We start from the raw sequence: 20,733 nt of genomic DNA on the forward strand, positions 1-20,733 counted from the left end.
TTAGTGATCTGTAACACAGCCCCACCATTGTGTTGCATACTCTGTGGGCTGAATTTTCCTGATCCCTTGGTGGCAGGAAGGCAGGGCTGAGAAAACAGGGGAGCATCATCAGAGTGGCTCTATGATGCAATCCTGCTGCCTGAGACCTTTCCCAGGGGCAGACATGGAAATGCTCCATGAAGTCGGGTTGCTCACTTCTAGGAGTTTAATTAACATAGTTAAGGCCTCAGTTAGTGGTGATTCTTTGGCCTGGGCTGCATTTTGCTACTGACCGTGTGGCCCTCCAACACAAGCAGAGGCTGCCAGCTCAAGGACGGCTTCCTCCCTGAAGCAGGCCAGGGATCCATCAGAGCTTGAGGCTCAATGCCCCAGTGATGGAGCCACGGGCAGGTTAGGCCACACATGCACCCAAACAACTCCACTGGAGGGGCTTCCCCTCCTTTCCAAGGAGCCTAATGGCTCCAGTTCTGATAATTTTTTATTTGCATCTATGCCTCCGAGGGTGACTCCATGTTGAAATGCCCTTGGGGTTCCCAACTTGCTTCAGCAGCGCTCACCTTTCCTGCTGGGGCTGCCAAGGCTCCAGAGCTGTTAGCCTTGTGATTGGGCCTGCAGCATTGAGAGCCTGCTTGCTGTCCTAAATAGGACAGTGAGTTTGAAGGCGACCAATTTGGGGCCTGCCTCCTGAAAGATTGTGCTGTTGGTCCGCTACCGGCAAGTGTGGACTCTGGACCCCAATTTGGTCCCAATGTCGAGGTTCCAAGGTGGGATAATTCAGAACTATGTCTTCTCCTCACAGCTTGATTTCCCAACTAGCTTTGTATCATCAGCAAAAGTGGATACATTACACTCGGTCCCCTCATCTAACTCATTAATACAGATTGTAAATAGCTGAGACCCCAACACTGATCCTTTTGGCACCCAACTGGTAACATTCTGCCAAACTGAAGATAACCTGCTTATTCCTGCTCTCCTTTTCATGTCCTTTAATTACTCCTCAATCCATGCTGATATATTACCCCCAACACCATGAGCCCTTATCTTGTGCAACAAGTACATGAGTGGCACTTTATCAGAATGTCTTTTGAAAAAAAATATATATAGACCTGCTGGTTCTCCTCTATCTACCTGGCTAGTGATGTCCTCAAAAAAAATTCTAATAGATTTGACAAATAGGATTTCTCTTTCTTAAAACCGGCTGACCCTGTCTAATCATATTATGATTTTCTAAGTGCTCTGTTACCACTTCCTTAATCATAGATTCCAGCATTAATAAATAGAGATGACTGGTGTCAGGCTAGCTGCTCTGTAGCTCCCTGTTTTCTCTCTCCCTCCTTTATTGAACATTTGCTTCTTTCCAGTCTGCTGGGACCATTCTAGAACCTAAGGAGTTTTGGAAGATCAGAACCAGTGCGTTCACTATCTCTGAAGCCACCTCTTTTAGAATGCTAGGATGTTTGCCATCAGATTCAGGGGATTTGTCAGCTTTTAGTCTCATTTATTTCTAGTTTTTAATTTGTCCAGTCTCTACATGAATGTATTATCTAAGCAGGGATAGAGTAATGATGGGGCACTCTCACTTACAAAATTAGACACTTTAATAGACCCAAACTAGCATGAGGTCTTCCTGGGATCAGATTATCCTATAAACCTCTCAATTATTGCACCTGTGGTTGCTTCTAGCATTGGCAAGAATTTATTTTGCTGGTGACATACAAACATTATTTTTCACTATAATAATTAGTTTTTTTCCTATGGTGTATATTTAAAGTTTAGTCAGGAATTTTCAAAATCGTCTGTAAAAGATTGTGAAAAATGTTGCATTTTTTGGTTAGTTGTTGCTGTTCCTCAAGTCATCAGTTCTCGTGATTGGCTTTAAAATCCATATTCCTGGGTGGAGCCTCACCCCATTGAGAATGAGTAAAATGCACAAATGCTTCCCATGACTTTTGTCCATTGAAGTGAATAGGTGGATAATAATGGGGAATGAGTATACTTGTGCCCTCAGTGGGGGAGGCTCAGTAACAGAAGCTCACAATCACAACACTAGCCTTCTATTTGCAGAATATCTTGTATTTTTACATTGTTTATCAGTTCAGGCCTTTTTGTTGACCTTTATTTCTTATTTTTTTATTTTGATTTTTTAAAGTATTCTTTTGTCATTTGAGCATTCCTTTCCCAGACCACACACTGTTTAAATTAATGGACAAACAGCCAACTTGTTTACTGTTCTATAACTAGCAACTAGGAGGTCCACAAGTGTGGGCTGAGTTTAATGCTGGCAGTGGTAGCCCGGATGGCAGGCCGGGAAGCTAGGGGGCAACCCCACCATGGCTGCTTTTGGGAGTCCCAGTGCGATTCCATGCCCTTCAGGCAATTCACTGCCTGACGTCAGAGGTCTCATCGTCCATTTAAGGTGGAGATTCCATCGCCGGCAGCTCTTCAGTCCTGCAGCGTCACCAGGAGCGGAAATCACTGCACGGACTGCACCTAGGATGGAGGCGGCTTTGGAACCCAGGTAAGTTGTTAGGCCCTCTCAAGCCAGTCAGCAGGCCCCAGTGAGGGGGATGGTGGACTTATTGAGGACAGTGGAGTCTTTCAGCAGTGTTGGCCCTTGCAACTGTGGGGGCCTTCCGTGGGCCCCAGTTCCCCAATCAGGAGAGCCACCCTTGAACCTGCAGCGTGGTTGCCAGCTTTTACTGGGTGGCCTCCCCATGTAAAGGAAGGTCCCCCGCCAGCGGTGGTGATAAGAGGCCCTTTAATGGCCATGTAAGGGCCTCAATTTTAGCTTCTGGGTGGGAAGACCGTCTTGAATCTTCCATGCCCATGACTGAATCGCAGGGCTAAGAAGGTGATGGTCTGTCCAACACCTGCTTACGCTTCCAATTCAATGTCCCTCCAATCTCCTAGCCCACTTTCAGGCAGTATTAACCAGGTTGAGACCGCATACCTAAAGTGAGGTGTTAACTGGGTGAAGCTATAACACAAGACTACTTGCATGCCAAACAGCATAAGCAACAAGCGATATCAGAACTAAGTGATTCCACCAACGAATCAGATCTAGGCTCTGCTGTACTGCCACATCCAGTGGTGAATGGTGGTGGATAATTAAACAACTTACTGGAGGAGGAGGCTCCACAAATACCCCCATCCGCAATGATGGAGGAGCCCAGCACATCAGTGCAAATGATAAAGCTGAAGCATTTGCAACAATCTTCAGCTAGAAGTGCCGAGTGGATGATCCATTTCAGCCTCCTCTGGAGGTCCTCAGTATCACAGATGCCAGTCTTCAGCCATTTTGATTCACTCCACGTGAAGGCACTGGATACTGCAAAGGCTATGGGCCCTGCTAATATTCCAGCAATAGTACTGAAGACATGTGCTCCAGAACTTGTTGCACCCCTAACCAAGCTGTTCCAGTACAGCTACAGCACTGGGCAACATGGAAAACTGCCCAGGTTTGTCCTGTACACAAAAAGCAGGACAAATCCAGCCCAGCCAATTACTGCCCCATCAGTCTACTCTCGATCATCAGTAAAGTAATGGAAGGGGTCCTCAACAGTGCCTTCAGTGGCACTTGCTTAACAATAACCTGCTCACTGATGCCCAGTTTGGGTTCCGGCAGGGCCTCTCAGCTCCTGACATCATTACAGCCTTGGTTCAAGCATTCTCAAAAGAGCTGAACTCCCGAGGTGAGGTGAGAGTGACTGCCTTTGACATCAAGGCAGCATTTGACCAGGTGTGACATCAAGGAGCCCTAGCAAAACTGGAGTCAATGGGAATCATGGGGAAAACTCTCTGCTGGTTGGAGTCACACCTGACACCTCATACCTCAGTTCCAGGACATCACTGCAGGAATTCCTCAGGGTAGTATCTTAGGCCCAACCATCTTCAGCTGCTTCATCAATGACCTTCCTTCCATCATAAGGTCAGAAGTGGGGACATCCACTGATGATTGCACAATGTTCAGCACCATTCATGACTCCTCAGATACTGAAGCAGTCCATGTCCAAGTGCAGCAAGACCTGGACAATATCCAGACTTACACTGATAAGTGTCAAGTAACATTCACGTGCCAAGCAATGACCATCTCAATAAGAGAGAATCTAACCATCGCCCTTGAAGTTCAATGGCATTTCCATCACTTAATTCCCCCATTATCAACCTCCTGGGGGTTACCATTGTGCAGAAACTGAACTGGACTAGCCGTATAAATACAGTGGCTACAAGAGCAGGTCAGAGGCTAGAAATCCTGTGGCGAGTAACTCACCTTCTGACTCCCCAAAGCCAGTCCACCATCTACAAGGCACAAATCAGAAATGTGATGGAAAACTCCACTTGCCAGGATGAATGCAGCTCCAAAAACACACAAGAAGCTTGACATTATCCAGGACAAATCAATCCACTTGATTGGCACCCCATCCACAAACATTCACTCTCTCCACCACCGATGAACAGTAGCAGCAGTGTGTACCATCTACAAGATGCACTGCAGAAACTCACCAAGTCTCCTTAGACAGCACCTTCCAAACTCACAACCGCCATGATCTCAAAGGACAAGGGCAGATGAAACGTGGGAACATCACCATCTGGAAGTTCCCCATCAAGTCACTCACCGCCCTGACTTGGAAATATATCACCGTTCCTTCGCTGTCGCTGGGTCAAGATCCTGGAACTCCCTTCCTAACAGCACTCCGGGTGTACAACCACACGGACTGCAGTGGTTCAAGAAGCCATCACCACCTTCTCAAGCGTAATTGGGGATGGGCAATAAATGCTGGCCTAGTCAACAACGCCCACTCCCAAAAATGAATAATGAAAAGGCCCTATTAAATTATGCTGTGGTTGAATTTTCCATTGAGTTTCCCCTCACTTCATATGGGAAGCATCTTCCCTTCACTCAGCATCTCTCAGATTACCCAGCTGAAATTTCACAATTGCAATTTGAGGAAACAATCCCTATCTGAACAGCAGGTAAATGATGGTGCTGATTTTAATCGCCAAACAGGAATGTGGACAAGTGAGGAGCTGGCCCATTGGGGGATATTAGTGGGAACATTCACCAACTTTAACAGCCAGATCTGAAAGATATGCTGTTGGATGACTGCCCAACAAAATGGGTAACAGTGAGTTTGGGTGTCCTACTATTATAATCAGGTAGCAGGAGGCTGCTGCTGGGGACCAAAGAGTGTGGGCCTCGACACTGAGGTAAAATGTTAATTGGAGTCTGTCTAACAGGGATCATAGTTAGGGGAGGGGAAGTTTAGCCTGAGGCAGGGTTTCTGAAGGAGCACTTTTGTCCCTCCTGGACTCAAAGAGATCTAATTTTTATTTTTTTTTAAACTGCCTGTCTGGCCTCTTCTGGCCCTCAGATCCACTTCCTGACATTAGCCACTTAGCTTCAGACTAATATTTTGCCGTTGAGCCCCGATTATGTCATTGGAGCCCATTCACATGTTTAAAGAAAGACCCTTTTGGCTTTGGGTGAGTGTGCTTGCTGCCTGCAATTTAAAATTGCCATTGGTGGGTGAAATGGTGGGTGAAAATTTCAATTTCACTGTCCACTCCCGGTTTCTACTGGGTTAAAATTTTCCCAATGTTTCTAACAACTAATCACATCTAACATTTCAGTCCATTTTTTGGTGCATGTCACACTGCAGTAAATGGAGAACAAATAAGAATATTGCTTTGAAAGAGTGTATTTGGACCTTTTTGGTCATAGCAATTATCAATGAATTAATAGTTATCTGAAGGGCATGGAAGCTGACACGATGACTATTGCAATAAAAATCTATTTACATTTGCCTGTGTCCACCTATAAATATAGAAATATAAAAAAAGGATATGTAACAACATGTAAAATTAAGGTGATGGCTACTTTAAACAGAAAGATTTTAGGTACGAGCTCTAAGATATGAGGAATAATTTTATAACATCATATTCTTGGCAGGATGTCCTCTCAGCTGAGAGCATAAATCAGGAATTGAGACATGTACTCCCCTGGCTTTCCGTCCATTAAATCATATGTTCAAATTCCTGATATGTTCTCTGCACTGGGAGCATGATTTCATAAAATAACCCGTGAAGCTGTAATTAATTATGATCTTGCTGTCAATATGAAGTTGTCACAATAAAAGCGGAAACAAAAAGAGGAATTTTACTTTTGTCTGACTTTGTGTCTTTTCTTATTTTCTGGAGGTCAGGTTGCCAAACTTTACCGTGATTCCAGTCTAGGAAATGTTGTGAACATAATAGTCACTCGTCTGATTGTTCTTACTGAAGATCAGGTAAGCCAAGGAATCCAAAATAACTATTTTCTTCCATGATCACTTTTTACTTTGATTGTTGTACTCAAATAGAAAGGAAATTCTGTTACTGGAAAAATACTGGGGAAGAAATACTCTGGTCATACATGTAAAGACATTGTAACTGCTTGCAACAAAAATGTGTTATTGTCAGAAGTACTTATCTCTTGACGTACCTAGTGATTTGTTGGGCTGAAGTAAGACATCAAAAAATGTCGAAATAGAAAATTGTTACATGAAATAAAGGGTGCTTTTTCAAAAAGAATTAAAAAGAAAGCTGCCCTTACTAATTATCATCATTTTTATTCTTTGAAGAAAAACTGGTTCTTCAGTAATATGTTTGGATTTCTCTGGTATACTTGTTGCATTGTAGCCAAACTTGGAGATAAATCATCATGCAGACAAGTCCTTGGACAGCTTCTGTAAATGGCAGAAATCCATTCTTTCTCACCAAAATGATGGAAACACCATTCCAGAAAATGGGATTGCTCATCATGATAATGCTGTTTTAATTACTAGGTAAGATGTGGATATTTGCATGTTTGCAAGTTCTAATCACAAAGTAAATGTCTTAGACACAGTGACTAGTAATTTACCTACATTCATGTCAGAATGTGGACTTCAAACTATTAAACTGTTTTTTCTATCTTAAATTTCCTTCATGTAAGTTCTCCCCCTCTTTTGTCCACTTAAGCTAGATTCTTCTGCGAGGGTCGTTGTTGGGGAGTTGCCAATACCCCATGTGTCCTGCTCTCAGGAGGTAGGGACTGCCACTCACCCCCTCTGATTTTTCCACAACCAGCTGGGAGAGGTGCAGACTCTGCATGGCGACTGACTAATCTGTGGGAGTCAGGATGGGAGATGTATGGAGACTGGAACAGCATTTGCTCTGAGCACCAGCCTTCTAACACTATTTCTGAGCCTCCCTAATTTCAAACTTCCAAGAATTCTTTTCCAATCTGTGACTGTCCAAGTAGATTATGGCCGGGATTTTCCGGCCCTGTTGCGGGTGGGCCCCGCCGCGGGCTAGGCGGCGCCCCAGTCAGAAGCCCATTGACCTGCGGTGGGACCGGAAGATCCTGGCGGTGGGAGGGTGCGGAAAATCCTGCCCTACATGTTAAAGATCTATGCAATTTAGTGTCAGTCAGGCTTGCATGATAATATGTGAGCAAAAAAACTGATGCCAGTAGGAATTAATAGCTATGTTAGGGGAAGAAAGGAGAAAATTTCTAGTATGACTAATGCATGTCCAGTGTTCATATCCTGAATTGTCATTGTTGAGGTGATGCAATAAACTGAGGACAAATGAATGCAGTCAGCCAGCTGCTTGTGAAATAAAACTCACTAACATTTCAGTTGCTCTTAAAGACCTGATTGCATTTATCAGTCAGATACACAGAAACATAGAAATCACATTATGCAATATTAAAATACAAAAGCCAAATGTACTTCCAAGACGTGATTTCTGAACTTTACAGCTATGTGTAAGACAAATGGGATGCTTGCCTGTTTGGAAGAAACTTGAGCAATTCTATGCCAGAGACAGCGAATAAGAAGTAAAAGTACATTTTTAAGGATGTGATGTATTTCTGAATGTTTTTCTTTTTATATCAGTTGTGACTGAAATAGAGTAAAATGTATGAAATGTGCAAACACCATATTTAGCAAAATCAGTGCTGATCCTCAAACTTAAATTATGTGTAAAAGAGTGTTTTACTCGAACATTTGCCAGGATAGTTACAGTCACGTTCTGAATACATGTCAAGCATAGATGGAAATGATACAATGATACATGGGAACACTGTTAAGCTTTGGATAGTGGATTAAAACAGGCTGTTAATTTTCTTCCAAAGTCTTTTTGTTAAATGAGGTTTTATGTAAAGGTGAAAAAAGATCACTCCATTTACAAGTAATATTTTTTGTTGACCTTGTTTCATCAGTCTCCCTAAGCCCTACCCCCAACTGCAGGTGAGGGGGCAAGGTTGGCAACCCCCATTGATGTGGTTCCAAAATAGCCTTCAAAGGCTGCATGAGAGTTTTTTCTTCCCCCATCATTCTGAGGGAGAAAGCAGAGAAGTGTCTGTGATCAGGAAGGCAGTGCTATGCAGGACCGTGAGCACAACCCATCATGCTATGCTGCTCTGTGTTTTTCATTTCAGCGATTTGTAATCTGTAATTACCTTTCAGATTACATTAGCAGCTTCCTTTATGGCTTTGTCAGTTTAGCCAGTGAGTAGCTGAGATATATAGGCCAGGAAAATAACAGGTTGACCTCCAGTCTCTGCTGAGTTAGCTGATCATGTGGCTTTAGGAGTACTTCAGTTGGCTTCAGCTCTTTTGGATAGAAAAGGAGCAGAACATTTTTGACATGTTTGGCAAGGGGGAAGAAGAAGTCAGGAGAGGCAGCTTGAAGGATGGTCACTATCACGTTGAATGAAGAAATCACAAATTGCTAGTAGTTGTCTGTGACGTTGGTTGAAGGAGGTGGTTAGCAATGGAGGAAAAGAGCCTTCAGTATGATCCTAGGGCATTGAGCAGGTTTGGAAGAGAAGAGCGAGGCTCAATAGAACTTGAAGTGATCCAGTCCAATCTGGCAGTGGATTTCCATGTCAGATATGCTCAGATTTGAGTAGCCAGCCTCAGTTAACGCTTCACAGTACTAATATACCTAGATTTTTTATCCAGTCAGCAGCACGAGGTTAATTTCCATTTTTGGACTATCTTGTGTGTAAATATGCACAAAACATGAAATACTGCCTTTCCTTACTTGCAAATAAGAAATTGCCAGGAAGCTTGTTCCAGCAGCCTTTACTAGGATAAGACCAAAATCTGACTGGTCTTCTCCCTTTCAATGATGAATAACTAAAGGAGAAAATTGAGTATTGGGACAATGGGCCTGATTTTATCTCTGTGTAAGTGAATAGGTTTTGAGTGAGTTAAAATTGGGCCCATTTGTTACTGTCACCAGATCCTCTGTCTTCAGCCTTGGGAAGGAGGGGAAGCCAGTCTCTTTGTACCGTTCTTAGCAGGTTAAATGTTGCAGTACCACTGCTGGCGAATATGCTTGGAGGTACTGACAGTTACTGGGCCCCTTTTCCAGATGTCACCAGCAGGGAAATCTGTTTTTAGCCACAAGGCAGTATGAGCAGAACATACTGGTATGTGCTAACACATTTGCAGTTTGTTATCTAATAAGGTCAACCAGTCAGATGTATGTCTTTCTTCATACACACTAGAAAATGTCATGAAAGAGAAAACATTTATAATCACAGCCAAAAGCACTAGACTTAGAAATGCGTTCCCATCTGACACTATTTATGTTTGACTTACAATAGCAGAGTAAAAGAAAAGCTGTCTTTAAAAGTAGTAATGCTTATTCTTTGTTGAAGGTATGTGCTGTTTACATTTTTTACATTCTCCGTTCTCTACTTGTACTGAGATAAGGGCTTCGAGGAATGTGATTGTGGATTGGTCAGGGACAGAATGAAAACAGAAATTTTTAAAATATTTTTTTAAAACTGCGGTAACCTTTAATTACACACAGATACAAGCTAAAAAAAAAGTCAGTAATGAAAAAAAATCCATTGTCTCAAATGTTTTAAAGTTTTGTTTTGGGATGTAAATGTTAAAGGAGGCCAATTAGCTTAGATGGCTCGCATGTGGTTCTCAATAATGGCAACAGTGTGGGTTCAATTTCTGTTCTGGCTGAGGTAGACGTGGGACCTGCTTCCTTGGCCTGCCCCCGAGAGTGGAAGGCAATGGTAAACCACCACTGAAAAAAAATCTGTCAAGGGAATGGCTCCGGATGAAGCATCAGCAAACAATGTGCCAAGAAACTTCCTTCAGGCCATGCACATATGAATGAATATAAATATTGAGGAAAAATATAAATAGTATACTTGTAATTTTGATCATCCCTTTTTATCACCTGCGCATGTAATTAGTGAACTATTAATATAATCTAGCTCATATGTTGACAGAAAATGTGCAGTGCTTTACATATTTAAAGAAAATTGTTAGTGAGTTGTCCACTATTTTTCCATTTCCCTATGGTGAAATGGTTGCTTTTTCTAAGCAAGTTGCACTGAACTCACAGCTAGCTCTTACACTATATCACGTGGGACCATTGCTTCAGATGAATAGTATGTTTATAAATGAAATTATTATTTAACATTTTGAGGATACTTGGCAATTATTGTTTGTCATGTTGAGAATGTAACTTGGCTATTAAAATATAGACAGGAATTTTAGAAATCTAGAATTACACAAATTATAATTACAGTGCTAGTATAGCTTCTATTAACGATTGCTATTTCACTAACGTAAAGTTGCTGTTGCAAGACTTGTTAACATAAGAATGCATGAAACTAGAATGAAAAATGTCTCGATGGAGGTGCAAAGCTGCTGCAAAGAGTTTTGTCACAGAGCAGTAGGAAGCAAGCTTGTACCTGCAGATTCCTTACGTGGTCAGCTTCTAATTTCAGCTGTGGAATCAGGAGGAGATACAGAACAGGTGTTTCCTCACATGAAAGAGAGAAAGTTGACAATTGAGTGACCCCATTCCATTCTACTGTGGTACATAATTGCTTACTGAAAGCAGAGGCTCACGACCATTTTTCTTACTAGCCTCTTGGCTATGCTTGTACAATGAGACTATCAAAACAGACTGGAGTTGCAGTGGAAAACAAAAACAGAATTACCTGGAAAAACTCAGCAGGTCTGGCAGCATCGGCGGAGAAGAAATCAGTTAACGTTTCGAGCCTTTATGGCCTTTCGGCAGAACTGGAGCATAGTTAGAAGAAGGGAGAAATATAAATTGGTTTAAGGTGGGTGGGGGGGGCGGGGGGGGGGAGGTGGAGAGAGAGACATTGAGGGTGTGGTGTGGTGATTGTGGAGATGAGCAGATAATCAAAAGTTGTCACAGACAAAAGGGTCAAAGAGGTGTTGAAGGTGGTGGTATTTGTCTGAGAAAAGTGCTAATTAAGAATGGAAGACAGGATATTCAAAGTACAGCTCTAGTGGGGGTGGGGTGGAAAGACTAAAGGTTTTAGTTTTAGATTTAAAAATAATGGAAATAGGTGGGGAAAGAAGAATCTATATAAATTATTGAAAAAAAAAAGCGGAAGGGGGGAGAAAGAAACGGGGTGGGGATGGGGGGAGGGGGAGTTTAAGATCTAAAGTTGTTGAATTCAATATTCAGCCCAGAGGGCTGTAAAGTGCCTAGTCGGAAGATGAGGTGCTGTTCCTCCAGTTTGCGTTGGGCTTCACTGGAACAATGCAGCAAGCCAAGGACAGACATGTGGGCAAGAGAACAGGGTGGAGTGTTAAAATGGCAAGCGACAGGGAGGTTTGGGTCTTTCTTGCGGACAGACCGCAGGTGTTCCGCAAAACGGTCGCCCAGTTTGCGTTTGGTCTCTCCAATGTAGAGGAGACCGCATTGGGAGCAACGAATGCAGTAGACTAAGTTAGGGGAAATGCAAGTGAAATGCTGCTTCACTTGAAAGGAGTGTTTGGGCCCTTGGACGGTGAGGAGAGAGGAAGTGAAGGGGCAGGTGTTGCATCTTCTGCGTGGGCATGGGGAGGTGCCATAAGTGGGGGTTGAGGAGTAGGGGGTGATGGAGGAGTGGACCAGGGTGTCCCGGAGGGAACGATCCCTACGGAATGCCGTCAGGGGGGGGGTGAAGGGAAGATGTGTTTGGTGGTGGCATCATGCTGGAGTTGGCGGAAATGGCGGCGGAGTTGCAGTGGGTTTGTTGTGCAAGTACATTAGACAATGGGATATAGGTATCTCCTATAGGTATCACTACATGGTGATTCTCCACCTTGGTTGGGATACAGGGGCAAGTATCAAGTAATCATCCTGAGCTGCTCTTGCCAGTTGCCCAGTAGCTGGTTATAACCTGATAATAACACCTAGTTTGCTCTCTTGGTTAAGGAATAGGGATATTCCTATTAACCATGGTTTTTGACAGTAATATATATCTAGTGTAAATATTCCATGAGCATGAAAGTGATATTGTTACCACACCATCTTTTGCATCACCTGAAAGCTCACTTATGCTATGGAGCATTTTTTTTTACGAAATGCTGATAAGCTGATAGTTTCCATGTTTATATTATCTGTAAGGCGGTGTGACTTGCTATAAAGTTAGTATCAATAGCAGTAACTCACCTTGTTAGAAATGAGTCTGGATCAATGTTCCCTCTAAGCCATGCGGTCGCGTCACAACCTGAAGGTTCCCGTGCAGGCTGTGCACAAGTTGGCCTTTTGAGTTATCACGAAACGTGCAGCTGTGCAAAAAAAAAGAGCCGTGCATTTAAACAAATCACCCGCACAATTCAAATTAAAAATGAGCAGGTATGTTGGTCTGGAGTAAGTGTTTTTTTGCCTTTGGCAGTGCAAATGAAGTTGATATGTTTTTACTATTCATGGATTAATTGTAGCTGGCTCACACTATAGCTATACATCAATATTTATTGTGTATTTATAACCTCATTAGTTAAAAAGAGTACGGCAATTCGGAATTACATGTTCGACAATTCAATGATTATTTATCATTGTCTTTGAAATGGATTTGGATTATAATAATACATGGAATGTGATTCAAATACCTGTTGGTAGGGTGCCAAACCAAAAATATGAATCCCTCTGAATTTCAGAGATTATATTGAACTGAGACAAATTGAAATATCTTGCTGGGTTTTTATTTTGCATTTCCAAAATTGTGAAATTGAGGATTTCGGGGCTGATTTTGTTTGCTGTAATTTGTTTGTCAGTACAAAGAGTTGTTGTTTGTGCTGGTGTAACTCTGGTCTAAATGGTCAAGAACTGATGTTAATCCTGCTGGAATGGTAAAGTTCTAATAGCACTCTGATAAACTGGATCAGCTGCATCTGACTACTGCTACTGCTACCAGTGCCAGTGCCATGTTGCAGATTGGAAGAAGGTGCGTTTGCAGCTGGTGACAGCTCTATTTATGGATTTCTACTTCCCCAGATCCTGTGAAAACATATCCCCACAGTCATTGCCAGTTAGGTGCTCCAATGACTATAAATATGATTGACATTTTGGCAGGTGCGGCAAATCAGATGCCACGCCAGCATGCTTCCTTTAATGCAGTTCCATGCTTCTAAAGAATCATCCAATGTAATGCTTCATTAGGCATCCACTCATATCTGTGAAATCAGATGTGCTATCTAACCTCCTTTCAAAATTTGAACCTTTTCATGCACAAATCATCTGTCGAATCAAAGTCTGGTTACCTGAGTCTGCACAAAGCTGCCCAAATTGTAACCCGGATTTGTGGTAGTCGAGGATATATGCCTCTCATGCTGTCTGATCTGCCCACTATCCTTTTTGATGGCCCTCCTCCTCCTCCAAGCGCTTTGGTAGGGGGAATTCCCATGGATGCCAGTAATGTTGCTGGAGGCAAAAGAATTAAACTATTTTCACAAAGGCTTATGAGAACCTAAGCACCATGAGAAAAAGATGAAACCAGGGAATGACCTCAAAAGCTGCTGAATCAGTTTTTTTTTTCAGGCCCTTTAGAGGTATGTCTAGAGATTACTACTACTCAGAGGCAAGCAACATTCAGGAGGTAGTACTTGGCTATCCTTTGGATGCCACATATTTCCAGAATAGAAGACACAGGAGATAATGTAACATACCATTATCATATATTAATGAAGTTCCCAGTTGAAACTTCCTCTGTCTGCCCTTTCGTGGTGATTGCATTATCTAATGTCTCCAATTAGGTCCATTTGGTGGGTGTTTGCTGGGCCAAGAGAAGTGGTAATGCTCAATAGGACCAAGGGTGGGCATGCTGTCCAACACCTTCCCCGCTACCCATAAAATTTTAATCAGGTTGGAGCTGGGTGGGTAGGTGGTGGGCAGGTCACCTGCTGGATTTTATGAGGCCCTGCCTTCAAACTTGCCAGAGGGGGAGTGTAAAATCTAGCCCATTGAAATTTTACTGTGCTTTTGAGTTTGGAAATCTGACCTGGGAGCATTTCATGTTAAGGCTGGGTAATAATTGTAAGAAAATCCCAAGTCTGGCCTTCATCTTGATAAGTGCAGAATTTATAATAAAAGCAAAATCATTAAAAGAAAAGAAAAATGAAGCCTGCCAGTATAATTTGGCTTGTGACTTTGTTTTTCATAGTAAATATAAAGTATGCTTTTTTTGGCCAGTTTTTTCCACAACTCTTCAGAAAGCTATGGTTCCATCAATGCCAGTGATCTAAGTGGTCGCACTCATGTATGAGCCTGCCCAGCAAATATGAGTGTATTTGACCACAGGGAATATTACAGCCAAGCCTAATGCAGTTTTTGCCTGCTGATCACATGTGTGCATTCTCTTGTAGGTAATAGTGCTAGGTAGTGATCAGGGAGCAATGGCTGGCTGATTATTCCCTTCACTAATTCAAGAATGCTGTAGCCAACTAGCATTTATCAACCTTTGTAGTCTTAAAATAACATTTATTTTCAGGATTGGTAACTTGGCATAGAGCAGAGATCAAATCTGGAACTTTCTCTAATTTTCTTGTGTTCGAGGTGTTGTTAATGACTGTTGCAGTCTTCTAAGGTAGGGGGTGGAATTGTCCCAGGTTTTCACTAAGTGCAGTAGCGAGTGGGTAAAACGACATTTTACATGCTGGCCGTAATGATGGCTTTTCACGCCGTATCATCCCAAACCTGCCGCATTAATTATGCATTCCCGGGAAACATGCCATTTCCATGGCAGACATGCTCCAATTCACCCGCCACGCCATCCCCTCACTGGTTCATCGTGCCAGGCACCACATTTAAAGTACAGCCACATGCACACCTCTTAGTGCTTCCAGCCCAGGACTGTTGCAAATAAGACATGGCCCTGAAAGGCAAGAAAACTGCAGCCCCCAGATTTAGCGATGCATCCCTCAAGTGCCTTTTGGACGCTGTGGAGGCTCGCCGTCATGTCCTCTACCCCCACTCTGGCTGCAGGAGGGGCAGCAACATTACCACTCCGGCCTGGGAGGCAATGGCAATGCTGATCAGTGCCAATGCTGCACAGAAGAGGTTGGCCATTCAATGCTGATAAAGCATGAATGATCTCATCCGTGCCACCAGGGTATGGCAACCATCTTATCACTCTAAGCTCACACACTCAAGCCCATCACACATTCACTGGCATCTCACTCACTGACAGCTCAAGGGACATCACCACCCATTCTCACATACATATCCTCACATGACCACCTGGCCTCATCTGATCTGGAGACTGCCTCCTCAGCCCTCACCATCATTTTTTAAATTCATTTATGGGATGTGGGCTTCGCTGGCTGGGCCAGCATTTATTGTCCATTCCTAATTGCCCTTGTGACGGTGATGGTGAGCTGCTTTCTTGAACCATTGCAATCCACATGGTGTGGGTACACCCCCAGTGCTGTTAGGAAAGGAGTTCTAGGACTTTGAACCAGCTACAGTGAAGGAATGGCGATATACTCCCAAGTCAGGATGGTGAGTGACTTGGAGGGGAACTTCCAGTTGGTGATATTCCCATCTATCTGCTGCCCTTGTCCTTCTAGATGGTAGCGGTCGTGGGTTTGGAAGGTGCTGTCGAAGGAGCCTTGGTGAATTCCTGCAGTGCATCTTGTAGATGGTACACACAGCTGCTACTGTGCGTTGGTGGTGGAGGGAGTGAATGTTTGTGGATGTGGTGCCAATCAAGTGGGCTGCTTTGTCCTGGATGATGTCAAGCTTCTTGAGTGTTGTGGGACCTGCACTCATCCAGGCAAGTGGGGAGTATTCCATCACACTCCTGACTTGTGCCTTGTAGATGGTGGACAGACTTTGGGGAGTCAGGGGGTGAGTTACTCGTTGCACGATTCCTAGCCTCTGACCTGCTCCTGTAGTCACAGTATCTATATGGCTAGTCCAGTACCGTTTCTTGTCAATGGTAACCTCCAGGATGTTGATAGTGGGGGATTCAGTGACGGTAATGCCATTGAACATCAGGGGGTAATGATTAGATTCTCTCTTGTTGGAGATGGTCATTGCCTGACACTTGTGTGGCGTGAATGTTACTTGCCACTTGTCAGCCCAAGCCTGGATATTGTCCAGGTCTTGTTGCATTTGGACATGGACTGCTTCAGTATTTGAGGAGTTTGCTGAACATTGTGCAATCATCAGTGAACATCCCCACTTGAGTCGACATTGAGGACTCCCAGGGCAACTCCCTCCCAATTGTATACCACTGTGCCATCATCTCTGCTGGGCCAGGACATACCCAGGGATGGTGATGGAGGTATCTGGGCCATTATCTGTAAGGTATAATTCCATGAGTATGACTATGTCAGGCTGTTCTTGACCATTCTGTGAGACAGCTCTCCCAATTTTGGCACTAGCTGGCTCCAGATGTTAGTAAGGAAGACTTTGCAGGGTCTCTAAGGCTGAGATTGCCCTTGTTGTTTCCAGTGCTAGGTTGATGCTGGGTGGTCTGTCTGGTTTCATTCCTTTTCTGAGGCTTTGTAGCAGTTTGAAACAACTGAGTGGCTTGCTAAGCCATTTCAGAGGGCATTTTAACAGTCAACCACATTGTTGTGGGTCTGGAGTCACATGTAGGCCAGACCAGGTAAGGACGACAAATTTCCTTCCCTAAAGGGCATTAGTGAACCAGATGGCTTTTTTACAACAATCAGCAGTAGAGTTTTAATTCCGGATTTTTGTTAAATTCAAATTCCGTCATGGCGGGATTCGAGCACAATTCCCCAGAGCATTACACTGGGTCATTAGTCTAGTGACCATACCTCTATGCCATCACCTCCCCTAGCTTGAGGCCACTTGCATAGATCAATTGTGCCCCCACACACACTCTGGGATAACCCCCCCTTCCTCTTCCCTTGCCTGAGGCCACTTCTCCTCATTCCCCAAGCAAGCCCTAAACCTGCAGCCATACAAAGCCACCCCCGCCTTATGGCTGGTCTGGTAGGTAGAGACCTGCCTGTAAGCTCCCCTAAAAGTGCCGTAAAGCTGTCTGCGAAGCCTGATGCTCACAACTGCAAGTGCTGCCCAAGCAAGATAGGCAAAGTCCCAACTGAAGTGCAGCTTACCAGATGCATGTCACTTATGTGCAGTTGTGAAACACGTCAGCGTGCAATCACGCTGATGTAGACAGACAATCCAGCGTGGGGGAGTTGAGTCCAGCGGGCTAGACTTGTAGTGACGTGCAGATGCATTACAATGGGATTCCCGATGTCCGATGGCGGGAAATACAGGCCACCATTGACGGGGGCTGAGCGGATGATCACAAGCTGGTTTCACAATGTTGTGAAACAGATTTTTGGCCTTCTCACCATATTGTCCGCTTGTGCCGCTGAGCACACCCGGCGTCAGTGGACATGGACAATTCCACTTTATTTCGAACTTTATTCGAAACATAACTCCATCTAAAATCAGACTTCATTCTTGCCTTGAGGCTGCAAGAGAAAACCCGATCATTATAGTCCCGTGATCTTCCATCACTTCCCCAAGATGAAGTGAGTTGTATCATTTGCATATTCACATTAACCCTTTACACTACACTTTCTAGATTGTAGGTCTCTGTCATCTGTATCCTACACGGCAGCTACACAACAGTTATATGCTTCATCTCAGGATAAGGAGGAAATTATAAAAAAGAATCCATCATCATTGGAGATGCTGAATCTGAGGACACCTAACACAGTCAAGAAGAAACACATAGAGAACAACGCTTCCATTCCACATTCCTGCTCAGGACCACTTCACAAAAGATCTTGAGTCACAGAATAGATAAATCATTGTTGTACTGTCTGACTTACACCAGATATGTATTGTCATATCACACTTGCTTAATTACGTGGATAGACCAGGCACAGTTAGGTGACTACACTGGTGTGTGACCAGTGGCTTTTCCTACAGGCTACTCGGGATGCTGCCAGCTAGACTTCTTCATGGCTCTCTAACAGCCATTCTGGTGAGATTATGAGGAGAGTGTTGAATACCACTGTGGCAAATGTACCATTTCATTGAGGCTTTTATTTTGGTATGGATAAAGTGCAATATATTAGAAACATGTTTAAATAGAAGTAATTTTTCATTAAATGCAAACAGAGAGTGCTGGGGAAACTCAGAAGGTCTGGAAACATCTATAGAGAGAGAAACTGAGTTAACATTTCAAGCCCATTAAGACTCTTCTTTGGAACTGAAGAGAAGTAGAAATGTGATTGGTTTTTGCTGGTGGGAGGAGCAGCTGGAACAAAAAGGAAGGTCAAAGACAGGTTAGATGGCGGAGAGATTGAATACCAAAGATGCCATGGAACACAAGACAAAAGGAATGGTAATAGTAATAAAGAAACAAAACATTGGTCCAGTGTAGGTGTTAATAGCAGGGAAAAGATCAACTCTGAAAGCAAAAATATGAAAACAAAATACAAACTAGCACTTGAGGAAAAAAATCAAAATGGAGGACAGAGTTCATGGTCTTAAGTTGTTGAACTCAATGTTAAGTCTGGAAGGCTGTGAAGTGCCTAATCGGAAGATGAGGTGCTATTCCTCCAGCTTGTGTTGGGCTTCAGTAAAACATTGTACCAGGCCAAGGACAGAAATGTGAGCATGAAAATAAGATCTTGAAGTGAAATGACAAGCAACCAGAAGGTCTGGATCATGCTTACAAACTGAGCAGAGGTATTCCGCAAAGCGGTCACCCAGTCTGCATTTGATCCCCTTGGTATACAGGAGACCATGTTGTGAGCAGCAAATAAACAGGAACATAGGAGCAGGAGTATATCATTTGCCCCTCAAGCCTGCTCTGCCATTTAATGGCTGATCTTCTACCTCAAAATCATCTTCCTGCACTATCTCTTGATGTCATTGGTATCTAGAAACCTATTGACCTCAGCTTTGAACATACTCAATGTCTGAGCCTCCAGCCTCCATAGACCTCTGGGATAGAGAATGCAAAAGATTCACTGAAGAAGTTCTTCCTCATCTTGGTCCTTAATGGCTCGTCTCTTTTTCTGAGACTGTGCCCCCTGGTTCTAACCAGGGGAAGCATCCTTCCTTCATCTACCTTGTCTGGCTATGTAAGAACATTGTACACTTCAATCAGATCACCTCTCATTCTTCTAAACTCTAGTCTCCTCATAGGACAATCCCACCATCTTTGGGATTAGCCTGTTGAACATTTGTTACACTTTCTTTACAGCCAGGATATTCTTCCTTAGGTAAGGAAACCAAAACTGCACATGTTGCTCCAGGTGTGGTCTCACCAAGGCTCTATACAACTGCAACAAGACTTCCTTACTCCTATACTCAAATCCCCTTGCAGTAAAGGCTAACATACCATTTACCTTCCTAAGTGCTTGTTGTACCTGCATGTTAATCTTCAGTGACTAATGAACAAGAACACCCAAGTCTCTTTGGACATCAACATTTCCCAACCTCTTCCCATTTAAGAAATACTCTGCATTTTTGTTTTCCCTACCCAAGTGGATAACTTCACATCTTTCCACGTTAATTCCATCTGACTTGTTCTTGCCCACTCAGTCTGTATAAATCTCCTGAAGCCTTTTTGGGCAGAGTCAACATTGTCCTCACAACTCTCATTCCTAGCAAGTTTCGTGTCATCAGCAAACTTGGAAATATTACATTTGGTCCCCACATCCAAATCATTAATATAGATTGTGAATATCTGGGGCTCAAGCACTGATCCTTGTGGTACCCCACTAGTCACAGCCTGCCAACCTGAGGATGACCCATTTATCCCTACTCTCTGTTTTCTGTCCGTTAACCACTCTCCTGTCTATGCCACTGTATTTCCCCCAGTTCCCATGTGCTCTAATTGTGTTTACTAACCTCCTGTGTGGGACCTTATCAAAGCCTTCTGAAAATCCAAATACACCACATCCACTGGTTCTCCATTAACTATTCTGCTATTAACATCCTCGAAAACATCCAACTTTGTTGATGATTTCCCTTTCATAAATCCATGTTGACTCTGCGCAACCTCACCATTATTTTCTAAGTGCCCAGTTATCACATCCTTTAGAATAGATTCTAGCACTTTCACTACTAGTGATGTCAGGCTGACAGGTTTGTAGTTCCCTATTTTCTCTCTCCTTTTCTTAAATAGTGGGGTTACATTTGCTACTTTCCAATTTGCAGGCACCGTTCCAGATCTATAAAATGCATCCACTATCTTTATAGCCACCTCTTTCAACACTCTGGGATGTAGGTCAGCAGTCGTGCACTCCAGCACCACTTTTTTACTAATACTAATTTCGTTCAGATCCTCAATCTCACCACAGGTCAAATTTCTTTTATCCGAAACCCTCGGGGCTGATTGCTTTTTGGATTTCAGATAATTTCAGTTTTTGGATACTGCATTATATTACAGTTGCCGGAGCCGAGGTTGGCTTTAGTCTATAA

General features: G+C 43.4%; 1 protein-coding gene across 2 annotated transcripts in view; it reads left to right on the top strand.

Moving 5' to 3' along the window:
• adamts6 (ADAM metallopeptidase with thrombospondin type 1 motif, 6) overlaps positions 1-20,733 on the top strand; it is a 338,642-nt gene that overhangs the window by 29,762 nt on the left and 288,147 nt on the right. For both annotated transcript variants that reach the window (XM_078548849.1, XM_078548859.1), the window contains exons 6-7: positions 6,204-6,287; positions 6,679-6,824. In XM_078548849.1, coding sequence (XP_078404975.1) covers positions 6,204-6,287; positions 6,679-6,824 — 230 coding nt within the window. The remainder of the gene's footprint in view (positions 1-6,203; positions 6,288-6,678; positions 6,825-20,733) is intronic.

This window comes from Cetorhinus maximus, chromosome 1 (assembly GCF_964194155.1).
Source record: "Cetorhinus maximus chromosome 1, sCetMax3.hap1.1, whole genome shotgun sequence".
Lineage (NCBI taxonomy): Eukaryota > Metazoa > Chordata > Chondrichthyes > Lamniformes > Cetorhinidae > Cetorhinus > Cetorhinus maximus.